The following is a 16,424-nucleotide window of genomic DNA, read 5'->3' on the forward strand; positions in this document are numbered from 1 at the left end:
ACTAAAAAACACAAAAAGTGAATTATTTTCCACATAATAAAAAGTAGAAAGATGGGGCTTTGGTGCTGATGAGAGTCTCGGATGGGTCAAAGATTAACAAAATTGATCTGATTGCATTAATATTTTTTATGTAGTGCTAGCTTTAACATTAGGGCACCCTCTGGACACCTTCGAGGCAAAAATGGACACCTACAAAAAAACTGCCATTAAATCAGCATACATCAATATTTTTTCTACTTTTTTTCATAAATCTCTTTAACAACTTCAGACCTGCTCAAAACTTCAAAGAAAATTAATAAATCTAAGAATTTTAACACTTTTAATGCCCATTTGATTATTTGAAATATTCATTTTTTACTGCAAAAAAAAACATGAATTATTTTCCATGAAATAAATAGTAGAAAGATGGGGCTTTGGTGCTGATGAGAGTCTTGGATGGGTCAAAGATTAGCAACTAAACTGATCTGATTGCATTAATATTTTTTACGTAATATCAGAAATACCCTCTGGACACCTTGGAGGCTAAAATGCCTCCATTGACTTCCATTAAAACCAGGTTTTTTAATCTCACTGTCATTGCAGTATAAAATCATGCATTCTTTAATGTCAGCATTTCAATGTGAAGAAGTCTAGTGAAGTTTGACATTTTTACCGTATTCCACCAGATTGGACCATTTACTCATTGTAGGACCATGCACCACATTCTTCTATTTTTGCTGTTATATTATGGAGAGTTTAGTGTGAGTTTAAGAGGGTTAAAATTCAGAGAATTATTGAATGTTTGGTAGTTTTGAGCAGGTCTGAAGTTGTTAAAGAGATTTATGAAAAAAAGTGGAAAAAAACATTGATGTATGCTGATTTAATGGCAGTTTTTTGTACGTGTACATTTTTGCCCTGAAGGTGTCCAGAGGGTAGAAAATTCACTGAGAGAGTCTGAATGACATTTAAGAGTTAAACATGTTGGATTTCAAACATTTAACTAGAAAGAAAAGTTCCTGTAAAAATTCATGCTATGAGCTGTAAAACTGACAAAATGATCACAAATTAAAAAAGTTGAGAAAAATGGGCAAAAATGCCTGAGGAGGGCACAGGGGTTAACCAAAGTCAGCTCTAAGGGGAGATGAAACGTGCAGTTTATCACTATTTTAAATGTATGCACTAATTATGGACTTGAATTATTCAAAATCCAAATTTTGATAGAAAATTTGACAAATACACCTGTTTGGTTTTGATTCCGTTTTTGCAGCATCGTCATTTTCTGTGCAGTTTCGACTCTTTTAGGAAGTTTTGTTGAAAACACAAAATTAAAAACAAGAAAACCGACTCTGGCTCTAGGGCTACTTTTAAATAACATAAAAATCGATACTCAGAGATAAAATGAGTTTCTGTTTGAGTTTCTCTGCTGTATCTGTGAATGTTTCTGTTTTCTTCTTCTTTAATGTCATTTTCCAAATTCTAAAGCGCTACAGCCACCTACTGGTAGAAGTCTGCATTACAACCAGGCCCCGGTAAAAGAGGAGTTAAACCTGATCTAAGCTCAGATAAGGGCGGTTTTACTGGAGTCTTTTTAGAGTTTAGATTAGTGAGTGTGTGCTGTTGTGTGTGTGTGTGTGTGTATTTCCTCAGTTATTCTCCGTGAAGTCTCTGCAGATCCCTCGGACCAGTTGTGGGATGAACTCTCCCAGTCCGGTGAACTCCCGAGTGAAGAAGGTGTGGCTTTCTTTAGGCTCTGATGACATCAACCTGAGGTCATCCTGGGGCGCCCAGGCCACGCCCACTGAGAAAATGGTGATACCTGGTGATAAAATAAGCGGAAGAGAAGGATTTCAGTTTGATTGTTCTGTGCTTCCTGATCCCCTTCAGGAGAAAACACTCACTCTGTTTGTGAGCAGCCATCGCCGGACGAGTGACGTCATCGTATGATTGGCCGTCTGTCACCACGATGAGGAAGTTGCGTCCCGGTCCCGCCCGCCTGCTCAGAAAGATAAAAAACGCCATGTACCGTTGTTATGAAAACGCCCAGTATTTGGCGCTGAGGACGAGCATTTTTACCTGAACAGGTTCTGCGTGGCGTAGGTGATGGCGGCTCCGGTGGCCGTTCCTCCGCTCATGTACGGGATACTCCTCAGAGCGTTGATGGCGTCGTCTTTGGTGTGGTGGTCGTACAGGCCGAACTCCATCCTCTGGTCGTAGGTGAACTGAACCGCACCTGGATGTTCAACGGGAACGGTCAGCCAATCGGCTCGTCAGTTCAAATAAATAATTAAATCACTTCCTTCCTGCGGAGCTCACCGATTCGAGCGCCAACGTCAGAGATGTCAAAGCTCCGGGCGATTCCTGCCAGGAAGTCCAGAACCAGCCGGAAGTTTCCGTCTCCAACGCTGGAGGACCCATCGATGAGGAAGCCGATGTTCACGGAGTTGTAGCAGGTTTTACCTTCAAAACACAAACGTTCAGTTACCCGGATCACCTTTAATAGTCCAGCAGTAGCTGGAAAATCAAGCTCACATGGAAGTGCAAATTTATCGCCCTCTTCAGGCCGCAGGAGCGGCAGGTCCCACCCAGGTTCTCATTTTTACAGCAGAGCTAAACGTTTTACAGCGAGATTTAAAAATGTCAGAGCTCCATTCGCCAACATCTTAAGATCTTCTTACGTTTGTTCAAATCAAAGGTTCTCTGAGAATTTCCTGTGTCCTTAACTTGATGGATGCAATGTCTTGAGAAGCTGGAAGCTTGTGCACCTCTTAGTTAGCATAGAGACACGCCCTTTAACGCCCATATAAGGGCATGCAACTGTGGGGCTGTGTGCAGACACAGAAGGCAGACAGGAGAAGCAAAGAGACAATCAGAGATACACTAAATCAGAGACGTCAAACTGGATCTGGGTCCACATGGGGCCGAGCAGCGTCCACATTTAACCATAAACTGTCAACCTCATTTTCACCAGCAATGAATTATGGGAGGATAGTAAGTTTAAAGGCTCACAATCTGAGATAAAAATTCAAACTTATTAGCTCAAAAGGCATTTCAAGATAAAATTCTGTTTCTAAAAGGCAAATATACAAGAAAGAAAGTTAAAATGTTTTTTTATGGACAAAATGTGACATAAAAAATTTAAATCATGAGTTTTAAAGTTTAAAATATCACTTAAAATTTAAAATTGAGGAAACAAAAGGCAAAATTATGAGATAAAGTCAAAGTAAGGAGCTAAAAAAGGCCAAACGTGAGAAAAACAAATAAAAATTGTGAGTTTAAAGGTCAAAATATTACTTAAAAAATCCAAATAGAGGATCTAAAAAGATAAAAAAAAAAAAAGATAAAAAGTCAAAAATGTCAATTGAAAAGGTCAAAATATAAAATCAAAAGTCAAAACCAAAACTTTTCGTGATAACTGTGAGATGCAAAATCAAGAATATGAAATGAAAACAGAAATTTATTTTCCCACATTCTTGACTTTTTAATTATTTCATTTCTTTACTTTTTCTCATTTTTATGACAGAATAATGATATTTTAAATGATCAGGGTTGGGTTTACATTTTTAAACTGGGGGAAATCTGCAGACCAGTGGGACAGTTATAATAAAATATGATATGATCTGGCGGGCCAGGTATAACTGTATCATGGCCGGATTTGGCCCCCGGGCCTTGAGTTTGACACCCCTGGCTTATATGGACAAAAGTATTCGTCCACACCTGTTAATTCCTGATTCAGGTGTTTGAAATCATCCCCTATCTGCAGTCTCAAACATCTGAAAGCTGAGTCTTACTGCAGAGCAGGCCGTCCAGAGAGCAGATCCTCTGAGTCAGAGGTTTGACGTGCTTGGTGGTGCTGAACCAGCTGGAGATCAGGTAACTGAAGAAACCGTTGTCTTTACACACGGCCTGCAGGAAAAACCAGACGTTTCCTCATAAAACTACAACTTTAGCCGAGGTTCACTGATAAAAATATGAATGAATGATAATAAAGTGTGTACCTTCTTCATGAACTCCTTGTCCCGCACCATGCTGAGCTCCTCAGGAGCCGGTTTGGCCACAGACACCAGGAACACGTTGATGCCCGACTCTCTCGCCAACATGGCCGCCTGCTCCAGGTCGTCAGAGGGCCAACCGTCGATCAGCACCATCATGACCCGAGGGTGGCCCCGCCTCCCTCCGTTCTCCTGGGTGAAGAAGGACTCTGCTGTGTGCATGATGGCTTTACCTGCAGAACCGGGATGTTGGTGAGAGTCTGAGGGAGCGCAGACGTTCATGAAGAATCGGTGTGATGATTCTTACCTGTGTTGGTGTCTCCTCCCAGGTACGCCACCTCCTTTATGGCGAACAGCAGCTCTTTAGGCTGAGTGTAGTTGGTCAGTAAGAACTCTGTCCTCGGAGAATCACTGCATGAATACACACACACACACACACACACACACGTTTAGCTGCTACTGAAGGAGTGAAGGGACTACGCCATCTTTCGTGCGTCAGAGTCTGACCTGGCCTGGACCAGTCCTACATGTGGTCCCATCGGCCCAACTCTCAACATGGCCGCCAGTTTAGTGACAAAGTTTTTCTGCAGGTTGAAGCGCCGCTGCCCGATGTTGTTGCTGCTGTCGATCACCACGGCAATGTCCATCTGACAGTCTGCAAACACAGATGAGAACATTACATAAACACGTTTTACATAACAGATGCTCCCTCCAGGAGGAGAGGGAGTCCTGACTCAGGTTCAAGTATCTCAGGGTCACAGAGGGAGTAAATGGAGCACGAGATCTGGACTGGTGCTGAGTCGGCAGAATTCAGGACATTGTGCCGGAGCGTTGTGGTGAAGAGGGAGCTGAGCTGGAAGATGAAGCTTTCAGTTCACCAGCCGGTCTTTGTTCCAACAATCATCTACTGTCACGAGCTTTGGGAGGAGAGAGGAGAGATCAGGGACACGAGAGAGTTTAAGGAGGGAGGCTGAGCTCAGAGCGCCGGCGGCGATGCTTCATTACCAGAGCCGGCTGGATGGTTGCAGCGACGAGATGACCAACTAACACCTGAAACATCCAGTCAGTCCACATGCAGCTCAGACAGTTAAACAAACCCTAAACTTCTTAAAGTCAGACTGAAGGCTGGCTCTTGCTCTACAGCAGGGCTCATCAAGTCCATCTGCACCAGGGCCAGATTTAGTCTCGACAGAAACTCTGGGGGCCGGACTTTCAAACTCACAAAAATTAAATCAATATTTTGGTCTGATTGGAATATTATTGTAGTAGTATTTGTATTTTCTTTCAAAACGCAGAACATTTTTAGTCATTAGCAGTGAGATCCATCCCTGTTCTCTATAATGCAGCAGGACACAAGGGGACAGGTCTGGACCCCTGTGATTTAGCACCAGTATTAACCCATTTTTGGCACTTTTAAACCCTTTTTGATACTTTTTTCTCTTTTACCAATTTTTTGCCACATTTTAACCACTTTTCTTGCATGTTTTATCCCCTTTGTGCCACTCTTATCCATTTTTGCCACTTTTCCTCTATTTTGCCACTTTCTAACCACTTCATTACATTTTTCAGCAATTTTTGCAACTTTAAAACCAACTTTTGCCACTTTTAACCTTTTTTTTTCCTTCTTTAACACAATTTTTGCCATTCTTAACCCATTTAAACCACTTTTCTTGCATGTTTTATCCCCTTTGTGACACTCTTTTATCCATTTTTGCCACTTTTCTTCTATTTTTGCCACTTTATAACCCCTGTTCATCATTTTTTCTGCACTATTTTTTGTCATTTGTAACCAATTTTTGATACTTTTTGCCCCTTTTTTCCTCTTTTACCAATATTTGCCACATTTTAACCTCATTTCACAACTCTTTCTGCCAATTTTTGTCCCTTTTTGCCACTCCACAACCCATTTTGCCACATCACCCGTTTTTGCTCCTCTCTAACCCTTTTCACCACTTTATCTGGTCATTTTTGCAGCACTTCCGCCAACCTTTACCCTTTTTAAATATCTACTAATATGACAGTAAATTTCTGTAAAAACAGATTGAATGTTCAGTCATTCTAAAACTATTTCAGTATTCATTGTTTTGGGGGTGGATTTAACAGCTGCAGACATTTAGAGCCAAAGGATATTATTAAAACTACAACATCTTCTTTTCCTCCTTTTCTGAATTTAATGATCTTTTGGGGGCCAGACAGAAAGCTTTGGGGGGCCTGATATGGCCCCCGGGCCACCAGTTGATTATCAGTGCTCTACAGTCAGAGAAGGAGGACTGACACAACCCCACTCTGGACGTCCTCACATGTTAGAAGGGGTGTGGGAGCGAGTGGGGGGCGAGTGAAAAAGACAAAAGAGATGCTGATGAGGTAGACGCTGCCCCCTCCAGCCCCGGACTGTGTCGGGTCTAGTGATGAAACCTCAGCGCCCTGCATGCTTAAACTTCTGTTTATGGATTTATCTTTGCAAATCTTGATTTGAACCATTCTCAGCACACTTTCTTGACTTTTCAGTTCTTCTATGTTTGCATATCCCTCAGAGTATTTTGTTATATTAACATCTGCAGCTTTCTTTAGACCCAGGATGGGTACTTGGGGGGCTGGGGCCACATGCAGCCCCCCCTACTCCCTCAAAGCGGCCCATTAGAGTAACCAACGCTGCCCATCCCTATTTTAGATCAATACAACCTCTGTGCATGAAGTTCTGTTAATAATGAACCAGATTCTGGTCCTGATCTGACCACAGACAAACCTCCAGAGCACCCGGTGTACCTTTATTTCCTCCTGTCAGAGCTTTCTTCACTGATGGCTTCTTCAGCGGCTTCTTTGCTGCAAAAACACACAAAAACACACACAGAGCAGGGTTAGCCAGGGTAAAACAGTCTGTCTGGTTGAAACATCAAACTCCTGTTGTGTTGGGAGCTTCAGCGGAGGAAAAAGTCTGCTCCCACTCCTCTGAGTCAGTCTGGATCATTCTCTGAATAAAGCCGATAAATACCAAACAGAGGGCTGGGAACAAAAAGGCACGATCCACATGAAAATGTCAGAATTATGTGCAAAATGTACAAATTAATTCAGGCTTAAATTAATATTTTAAAGCCATATTTCACTGCTCTATGTTTCCTTTAGGGCTCTCATTTAGGGATCTGTTTCCCAGAGTTGTTTTTAAAGGTCACATGTTTGACCTTTAGGTCAAGTCTTTATCGGTCTCAGAGGTCCCCTAAACATGCCTGTGAAGTTTGTAGCTGTAAAAACACTCCAGTGTTGATTTCTGCATGTCTAAAAACTCCTCTGTTTCAGCCCTGCTCAGCTGTTTCTGTGTCTTTAAATGTTAATGAGCTGTCTGACTCCGCCCCTCTCAGGAAATGGATGTGGCTCTCCTGATCCTCCTCTCAGCTGAGAGGAGGATCAGGAGAGGAGGGCGGAACTTTCTTCCAAGTTGCGAGGGCCAACCAAACCTGGGGGGCGGGGCTAACTCCCCACATGACATCATGAAGGGAGAACGAGGAAATGGCTTCCTCTGGTACTTGGGATTGTGGACAGGCCAGGGGCTCGTTGTTTTGTTAGAAAAGCCTGAAAAAGTGATTTTTGTATAATAAGTCCCAGACCCACCAGCTGAGAACCCCTGGTCTCTAGAACCAGAGATCCAGGACCGACTATCTGTAAGTGCATTCATAAATAAAGTTAGGCTTTTACCTGGTTGTTCAGCCGGAGGCAGAGCAGTGGTACTGGTTTCACTGGTCAGCTCCAGAGGAGAGCTCACTGGTTCTGATGGCAAAAACGAGAAGGAGAGGTTTGAGAGGATGGAAAAGATCCGAACTCTTTAATACGGCACTTTAAAGTCTTCTCAGTATTTTGCATTAAAAACTTCCTGTCATGTCTCTGTCAGAGATTGTTATAAAGAATAAAAACATGTTTATTCTAACATATTTATGATAAAAGCACAGCCGCCCCATCCTCTCTATCCTGACCCGTCAGACACGCGGTCTGACACCCAGAGATGAACAGAAGTCCTCCCAGAGGAGTCCAGTCAGGGTCTAGACCTCACAACAGTCCGGTACAGGGTCTTTCATGCTCTACGTCTGAACCGCGTACAGTGTTGTGCAGGACAGGCCGTTCTTTTTCCCTCATGGCTGAATCTTTATCTCCTCCTAGACTTAGCTCACTGCACCTGAAAGGTTTAGTTTAGTTTGTTTAGTAAGGGGCAGTGTGCAGTGACTCTGATCATTCATGCAGAGTAAATGAAAACATGGTTGCACCAGATTTAGTGAGTCTAATTTCCATCTGTTGTCCCACAATAAAACTGACACAAAACAAACATAAAAGTCCCAAAAACAAGGGCAGACACCTGACAGGACCACAGCTGACAAGACAGAGTACAACAAATACACAAATCATTATAGAGGATAATAAATAAGTCCTAATTGTATAAAGGTAATAAAGTAGTCTAAAATGTTCACATATGTATTTTAAAGGCTAAGGCCTAACACACTAGATAAATAAAACCATAGATAGGCCCTGTTCTATGAGAAATATAAAGTACAGAGCATTCTCGTAAAATCACCATGGTACTGTATTATCGATATAGAAATACAGGAAGGCAATAATATGTCATGACTATTACACATCGCTGCATCGCTGCGATGCTAAGAATCAGAGCTACTACATCGACACAGCTATACTAAGTTTGTTACATGCTGATGTCTGTCCCTCAGTCTACTACCAGGAGATCGCCACATTCAAAGCTACAACCTCATTCTACACGGAAATAACACCAAAGAAATGATTTTTGACCCTCGGGAGATGAGATCACATGACCCTGTTACCATTGGCGGTAGTGTGGTTGAGAAGGTAAGCTCTTTAAATACCTGGGTGTCCAGTTTGACAACCTCCCAGGTAGAATACCTTTGTGCGAGGTTGGTCCAGAGACTTCACTTTCTGCGCAGATTGAGACAGTTTGGAGTCGGCTCCAAGATAATGCTCGCATTTTACAACGCAGTAGTTGAAAGTTTAATCAGATATGGCGTGTCAGCTTGGTTTGGCAACCTCTCGGTACAGCTCAGGTCCAGAATAAATAACCTGATAAAAACATCAATGAACGTGATTGGGAGGAAAGAACAGCCATCTTTGAACTCCATCTATGAAAAAACTGTTGTACACCAGGCTCAGAAGATCCTGGATGAGCCCTCTCACAGTTTATGTCAGGAGTATGAACTCCTCCCCTCAGGTAGGCGCTAAAGAGCCTGTAAATATAAAAGCAGTTGTTCCAAATTTTCTTTCATTCCTACCTCAATCATTTTTGTTTCATGAGTTTGTTTTTTTCAAATAATTCTGTTGAACCACGGTTCAAAAGCAATGTCTGATTTTCATTGGTTAATTTTCATTGAATTTTTATTTATTATCACTTTTGTCATATTCAAGTTATTTCTGTGACCACTGTGGGTTTTTCTTTCATTGACAGAGGCGTACCAACAATTTTGTCTACGTGTGTAAGTGCTATACCTTCCTGGCACCTGCCTGCAGGTGGGCACTCTTTGTGGTAGGTTGTCTAGCTGGTAATGTGTAATGTCCTTTATTTGCACTTATATTCAGTGCTTTTCTTGCAGTATGGAAGTTGGATTTGTCAGTATTTATTGTATGAACTCTTTTGATGTTGGATGCTCTCAGACACTTTATATAGTGTTACAGACTCTGTATTTTATTCCTAATCTTGATGTTTGTACGTCAGAGCATGTTTGAGCTGTGTACGTTGCACTACTGCCCAGGGAAAATTTACCCTTGGGGACAATAAAGTCTATCTTATCTTATCTTATCTTACATCAGCAACATTCAGTAGAGCCTAAAATGCGACACTGAAGTAAAAGAAGTGATGGAGTGACTGAGGCTGCGAGGGCCGAAGTGGTAGAAACAGGAATGGGACGGCCCTTTGATTTTTCGGCATCCTGCAGAAATTTAAACAAAGATAAAAACCAGCGTGCCTCGCCTGTAGACCTGGTTCCTCAGTGGGTGGTTTATATAATATACTTAAAAGGTAAAAAAAACAACTTATTTAGCAGCGTCAACGATTTTTTGCGCTTTTACAGCATTTGCTAGCAGGCTTCCCTAGGGAATAGGGAAAGTCTGCAGAGATGCCCGCTCACAGAAAGGGGGCATGAAGGGCTCAAAAAGCCTGAGACGAAAACGTCACGGACTTCAGGATTCGACAGCGGGACAGCCCTAAGCCCTCACGGATTTAGCGGGAAGGCGCCTCAAAATTGAAGTGTGGGTGTGGTCATTGAGATTGAGCCAATGGGATAGATGGAGCAGTATCAAAGCAGCGCCCTCTGGTGGACTAGTTTTTAACATCCAACATAACAGACTCAGGTCAGTATGACGGCTATAATGTTCATCTAGATGGATCTAGAGCAGAAACAAGCCTCCAGACAGGAAGGACCAGGACCGTAAGACTCTGACTTTAGCCCACACGCTCAGATTCCCAGAGCGCCAAGTCTGCGGTTGATCTCAGCCTCAGGGAACCGCTCTACAACTTCCAGGCTCTGAGTTTGAAATCAGAATTAACAAATAAACGTCTGCACAGAGTCTAAATGAGATCCAGGAGTTCACCTCTATTTTAATAGTTAAGTATGATCTAATATTGTTTTTCTAGGACTTGTCTTGTTGTTGCCGTGGCGACTAACAGTATCAAATCAGAGTCTAAAGTTCTGAATATCATGAAAACTTTAGCAGCATCTGAAAATGGCTAACTGAGGAAGAGGATCCACAAATGTAGCCCTGTAGAGTGAATGGATTTACTAGTTTGTCTACAGGGATATCTACGTCTGCACCAAAGCAAACACGGTTCTGACCAATCAGCATCAGGTGAAGTTTACCTGTTCTGAAAGAAGACAGTCATGGCTGCCACGGGTGCAGCTCTGATGTAGCTCAGATGCAGCTCAAATGTAACATCGGTCTAATCAGAACTGGACCTCGTTTTTTAGCTACACTGAGAGCTGCTCCTGGCAGATCATCGCTCTGATGGAGCTGTGAAACGGTCTGTGGCAACAAAACAAATCAAGTGGCTCCACCTACTGGTGACGCTGAAGGAGGCGGTCCACTGGGTCAGGCCCTGGGATTGGATGCCGTTGGAGTAGGAGCTCCGGTAGTTGTAACGTCCGTGAAGTTTGTGGACCCTGACGGGACCACCGGAGGGACCCAGGACCCCCCTACAGGACCAGGACAGGAGACAGAAAGATTAGCTTCAACAGCTTTAAAATATGATTCTTCTTATTGTTTTATTCAGACTGGTTTAGCTCAGTAAAAACAGGAACTTTAGCCTGGGTTAAAGGTCTAAATATGATTCTTCTTATTGTTTTATTCAGACTGGTTTAGCTCAGTAAAAACAGGAACTTTAGCCTGGGTTAAAGGTTAAAGGTGAAACAGACGTGGCGTTGTCTCTGTGTCACATTAACGGTGAGTTCCCGTCCTCCATAACTCCACCTGGAGAGTTTGAGTTTGATCTTTGTGATCAGTGAACAAAGAGGATCAGGATCAAACCTGGGCTGTAATGGAGTAAAATAATCCTGAAAGGCTCAACGCTTAATAATATTAGAGAGAATAACGCTGATGATTAACGCTCGGGGCTCTGAGGAGAGGGAGGATCCGTTCATCTGATCGATCAGGTCCAGGTGAAGAAACAGAAACAAAGAGGAAGAGGAGGAAGAGTCCTGAAGGAGCAGAGCCGCCTCCTCCTCTTCCTCCTCCTCCTCCTCCTCCTCCCGAGCCCTGCTGACCACGCAGAGGTCGTGTTGGGTTGAGCGTTTAATCCGGCACATTCTTTCCTGGTGTTGGTGTTTGGTCGAGGTTGAGCTCACAGCAGGACTCATTATTATGTCACATCTGCAGCTGTCAGGAGCTGGACGCCGTCTGAGACACGTGTCTGAGAAGGGACGACCAGCAGCGCCGCAGAGACAGGAGAGAGAGACCAAAGCTGAGGAAAAAGCCTGACCCACGGACCTCCACCAATCAGGATGGACGTCAGGGTTGAGGGCGTTTATTCTGGTCATTCATAGAGTGTTTCACCAATCAGAGCGACCGTTACAGGGCTACTTCCTGTCAGACAAACGCTCTCCCAGGTTTAGTCTCTCCAGTGCGATGGCGTATTAGGGCCACACGAAGAGAAAAAAAAATTAATGAATTACATTTTTTTTTGACACAAGAATAAAGTCATAATATTACAAGAAAAAATTGCAATATTACAAGAAAAAAACTCGTAATATAACGAGAATAAAGTCATAATAATACTAGAACAAATTTGTAATATTATCAGAAACAAGTCGTAATATTAAGAGAAAAAACTTGTAATATTACGAGAATAAAGTCGTAATATTATGAGAAAAAAGTCATAACATTACGAGAAAAAAAATTGTAATATTACAAGAAAAAAAGTCATAATATTACAAGAATAAAATATTACAAGAAAGAAAGTTTCAGTTAAAGTGAGCAATGTTGAGCATCTTGTGAAGCTATACTTTAGTATCGGTTTCACAAATAAGGAAATACTTCATCTTTTGGCACATCAGCATCAAATTATTATCAGAATCAGAACAATACTCCGTCGTAGATCTGCGGCGCCGTGGCAGACTGTCTTTCTTGTAATATTTTATTCTCGTAATATTACGACTTTATTTTCGTAATATTATGACTTTATTCTTGTAATGTCAAAAAAAAATAAATAAATAAATAAATATTCTTTAATTTTTTTTGTCTTGGTGCGGCCCTATTACTCCGTCGTACTCCAGAGAGCGTCAGTGAAAGTGAAAGTTTCTGAATATTAGAGTGAAAGAGAGGAAACCAGAGTGGAGAGAGGCGTGGCCTCACCTGTGGACGGCGGCGCCACAGACGGAGGAGACGGCGGCGTAGATCACAGTTCCAAACACGGACACTCTCCACTGGGTACAACCAGGAGGACACAAAACCACCAGACCGTCCTCCACCAGGTCGGCCCCACGGGTCACACAGGTCACCGGGTACGGCACTGAGAGACGAGAAACAGCGGCGGAATATTAATGAAGGAAAGACAAAGAAAACAATGAGTAATGATGCTAAATATCATCAGAAATATCTCTACTCATCAGCTGTTTCTCTTTAGGGCTCAGTCACCAGAATGACGGCGCCTAAAGGAAACATTTCTGAGATTATGAGTCTAAAACCGTCTATTAAAATAAGAAAACCAGACCAGATCAAACTGTTTGCCTTACAGAAGTATGAAGAGTGTTTCCAGAGGCCTTTAGGAGAGCCAGTCACAGCCTGTCTAAAAATAACAGCAATAGAATGGATTCATTCATCCACCAGGAAAAACAGATCCTATGTTGTTGTTAGCGTCTTTGCTAACATTAGCAACATAAGCTATCATGGCTTGATCCTGTGTTTGTTAGCGTCTTTGCTAACATTAGCAACATTAGCTATCATGGCTTGATTCCATGTTTTTGTTAGCATCTTTGCTAACATTAGCAACATAAGCTATCATGGCTTGATCCCGTGTTTTTGTTAGCGTCTTTGCTAACATTAGCAAAGACATTAGCCATCATGGCTTGATCCATTAGCAACATTAGCTATCATGGCTTGATCCCGTATTTTTGTTAGCGTCTTTGCTAACATTAGCAACATTAGCTATCATGGCTTGATCCCGTGTTTTTGTTAGCGTCTTTGCTAACATTAGCAAAGACGTTAGCCATCATGGCTTGATCCATTAGCAACATTAGCTATCATGGCTTGATCCCGTATTTTTGTTAGCGTCTTTGCTAACATTAGCAACAAAAGCTATCATGGCTTGATCCCGTGTTTTAATTAGCGTCTTTGCTAACATTAGCAACATTAGCTATCATGGCTTGATCCCGTGTTTTTGTTAGCATCTTTGGTAACATTAGCAACATTAGCTATCATGGCTTGATCTCGTGTTTTTGTTAGCGTCTTTGCTAACATTAGCAACATTAGCTATCATGGCTTGATCCCGTGTTTGTTAGCATCTTTGCTAACATTAGCAAAGACGTTAGCCATCATGGCTTGATCCATTAGCACCATTAGGTATAATGGCTTGATCCCATGGTGTTGTTAGCGTCTTTGCTAACATTAGCAACATTAGCTATCATGGCTTGATCCCGTGTTGTTGTTAGCGTCTTTGCTAGCATTAGCAACATTAGGTATAATGGCTTGATGATGTGTTGTTGTTAGCATCTTTGCTAACATTAGCAACATTAGCTATCATGGCTTGATCCCGTGTTGTTGTTAGCATCTTTGCTAACATTAGCAACATTAGCTATCATGGCTTGAGCCCATGTTGTTGTTAGCATCTTTGCTAACATTAGCAAAGACCTGAGCCATCATGGCTTGCTCCATTAGCACCATTAGGTATAATGGCTTGAGCCCATGTTGTTGTTAGCGTCTTTGCTAACATTAGCAACATTAGCTATCATGGCTTGATCCCGTGTTGTTGTTAGCATCTTTGCTAACATTAGCAACATTAGCTATCATGGCTTGATCCTGTGTTGTTGTTAGCGTCTTTGCTAACATTAGCAACATTAGCTATCATGGCTTGATTCCATGTTTTTGTTAGCATCTTTGCTAACATTAGCAACATAAGCTATCATGGCTTGATCCCGTGTTTTTGTTAGCGTCTTTGCTAACATTAGCAAAGACATTAGCCATCATGGCTTGATCCATTAGCAACATTAGCTATCATGGCTTGATCCCGTATTTTTGTTAGCGTCTTTGCTAACATTAGCAACATTAGCTATCATGGCTTGATCCCGTGTTTTTGTTAGCGTCTTTGCTAACATTAGCAAAGACGTTAGCCATCATGGCTTGATCCATTAGCAACATTAGCTATCATGGCTTGATCCCGTATTTTTGTTAGCGTCTTTGCTAACATTAGCAACATTAGCTATCATGGCTTGATCCCGTGTTTTTGTTAGCATCTTTGGTAACATTAGCAACATTAGCTATCATGGCTTGATCTCGTGTTTTTGTTAGCGTCTTTGCTAACATTAGCAACATTAGCTATCATGGCTTGATCCCGTGTTTGTTAGCATCTTTGCTAACATTAGCAAAGACGTTAGCCATCATGGCTTGATCCATTAGCAACATTAGCTATCATGGCTTGATCCCATGTTGTTGTTAGCGTCTTTGCTAACATTAGCAACATTAGCTATCATGGCTTGATCCCGTGTTGTTGTTAGCGTCTTTGCTAACATTAGCAACATTAGCTATCATGGCTTGATCCTGTGTTTTTGTTAGCATCTTTGCTAACATTAGCAACATTAGCTATCATGGCTTGATCCCGTGTTTTTGTTAGCGTCTTTGCTAACATTAGCAACATTAGCTATCATGGCTTGATCTCGTGTTTGTTAGCATCTTTGCTAACATTAGCAAAGACGTTAGCCATCATGGCTTGATCCATTAGCAACATTAGCTATCATGGCTTGATCCCATGTTGTTGTTAGCGTCTTTGCTAACATTAGCAACATTAGCTATCATGGCTTGATCCCGTGTTGTTGTTAGCGTCTTTGCTAACATTAGCAACATTAGCTATCATGGCTTGATCCTGTGTTTTTGTTAGCGTCTTTGCTAACATTAGCAACATTAGCTATCATGGCTTGATCCCGTGTTTTTGTTAGCGTCTTTGCTAACATTAGCAACATAAGCTATCATGGCTTGATCCCGTGTTGTTGTTAGCGTCTTTGCTAACATTAGCAACATTAGCTATCATGGCTTGATCCCGTGTTGTTGTTAGCATCTTTGCTAACATTAGCAAAGATGTGCTTTGCCTGAAGGTGGATCTTCAGACTCGTGCTTCGGTGTAAAGACGTTCATCTCTGCAGCATGTTCCCACAGCTTTGGTTTTATCTTCACTAACATTCTTCAGCTCTTTAAACAGAAAATCACTGTTAAGCACACCTGGGTCTGTCTCCTCACTCGTCACTGCTCACAGATGTGAATAAGTAGATCGGACACGCCCCTTTGAGCTGCGTGCCTACGGCGAGGCTAAGCTAGTGGGGGCTTAGTGTCGGGGCATTCCATGGTTGTAGATGGCACGTAAACTAAAACAACAATGCCTGCACATTGAGCTGCATACGGCTGCACACTACGCCGTACGGTTGAAACAAGGAAACTGGGAATAACCTTTCATAGGAAAAAAAAGTTTTTGGCTCTTCAGTAACTACTTGGCTACTAGTAAAACACTAACGCAAGCTAGCAGCTTGACAGCCGAACACCAAACGATGAATAGTAGCTGTAGTATAGTCGTACAAGCAGTAGCAGTAGTAGTATAAATAGCCGTTAGAGTCGTAGAAGTATTCCCAGCATTTGTAATAGTATTACCAGTTGTAGTAGCAGTGCCAGTACCAGCAGTAGTAGTTGGTAGTAGTAGTAGTAGTTATATAAGTTATATACGTTATAGTAATAGTATATATATAAAGTTATGTACGT

General features: G+C 42.1%; 1 protein-coding gene across 1 annotated transcript in view; it reads right to left on the reverse strand.

The window, feature by feature from the left end:
• Positions 1-995: 995 nt before the first annotated feature.
• The window catches only part of coch (coagulation factor C homolog, cochlin (Limulus polyphemus)), a 34,546-nt gene continuing 19,117 nt past the window's right edge, over positions 996-16,424 (reverse strand). Inside the window, exons 4-15 of the mRNA XM_041812887.1 lie at positions 12,819-12,975; positions 11,031-11,164; positions 7,659-7,730; positions 6,735-6,791; positions 4,476-4,623; positions 4,276-4,379; positions 3,975-4,201; positions 3,768-3,882; positions 2,293-2,436; positions 2,053-2,209; positions 1,878-1,972; positions 996-1,795 (exon numbers count right to left, since the gene is read on the reverse strand). Coding sequence (XP_041668821.1) covers positions 1,623-1,795; positions 1,878-1,972; positions 2,053-2,209; positions 2,293-2,436; positions 3,768-3,882; positions 3,975-4,201; positions 4,276-4,379; positions 4,476-4,623; positions 6,735-6,791; positions 7,659-7,730; positions 11,031-11,164; positions 12,819-12,975 — 1,583 coding nt within the window. The 3' untranslated portion in view covers positions 996-1,622. The remainder of the gene's footprint in view (positions 1,796-1,877; positions 1,973-2,052; positions 2,210-2,292; positions 2,437-3,767; positions 3,883-3,974; positions 4,202-4,275; positions 4,380-4,475; positions 4,624-6,734; positions 6,792-7,658; positions 7,731-11,030; positions 11,165-12,818; positions 12,976-16,424) is intronic.

This window comes from Cheilinus undulatus, linkage group 18 (genome assembly GCF_018320785.1).
Source record: "Cheilinus undulatus linkage group 18, ASM1832078v1, whole genome shotgun sequence".
NCBI classification, from domain to species: domain Eukaryota; kingdom Metazoa; phylum Chordata; class Actinopteri; order Labriformes; family Labridae; genus Cheilinus; species Cheilinus undulatus.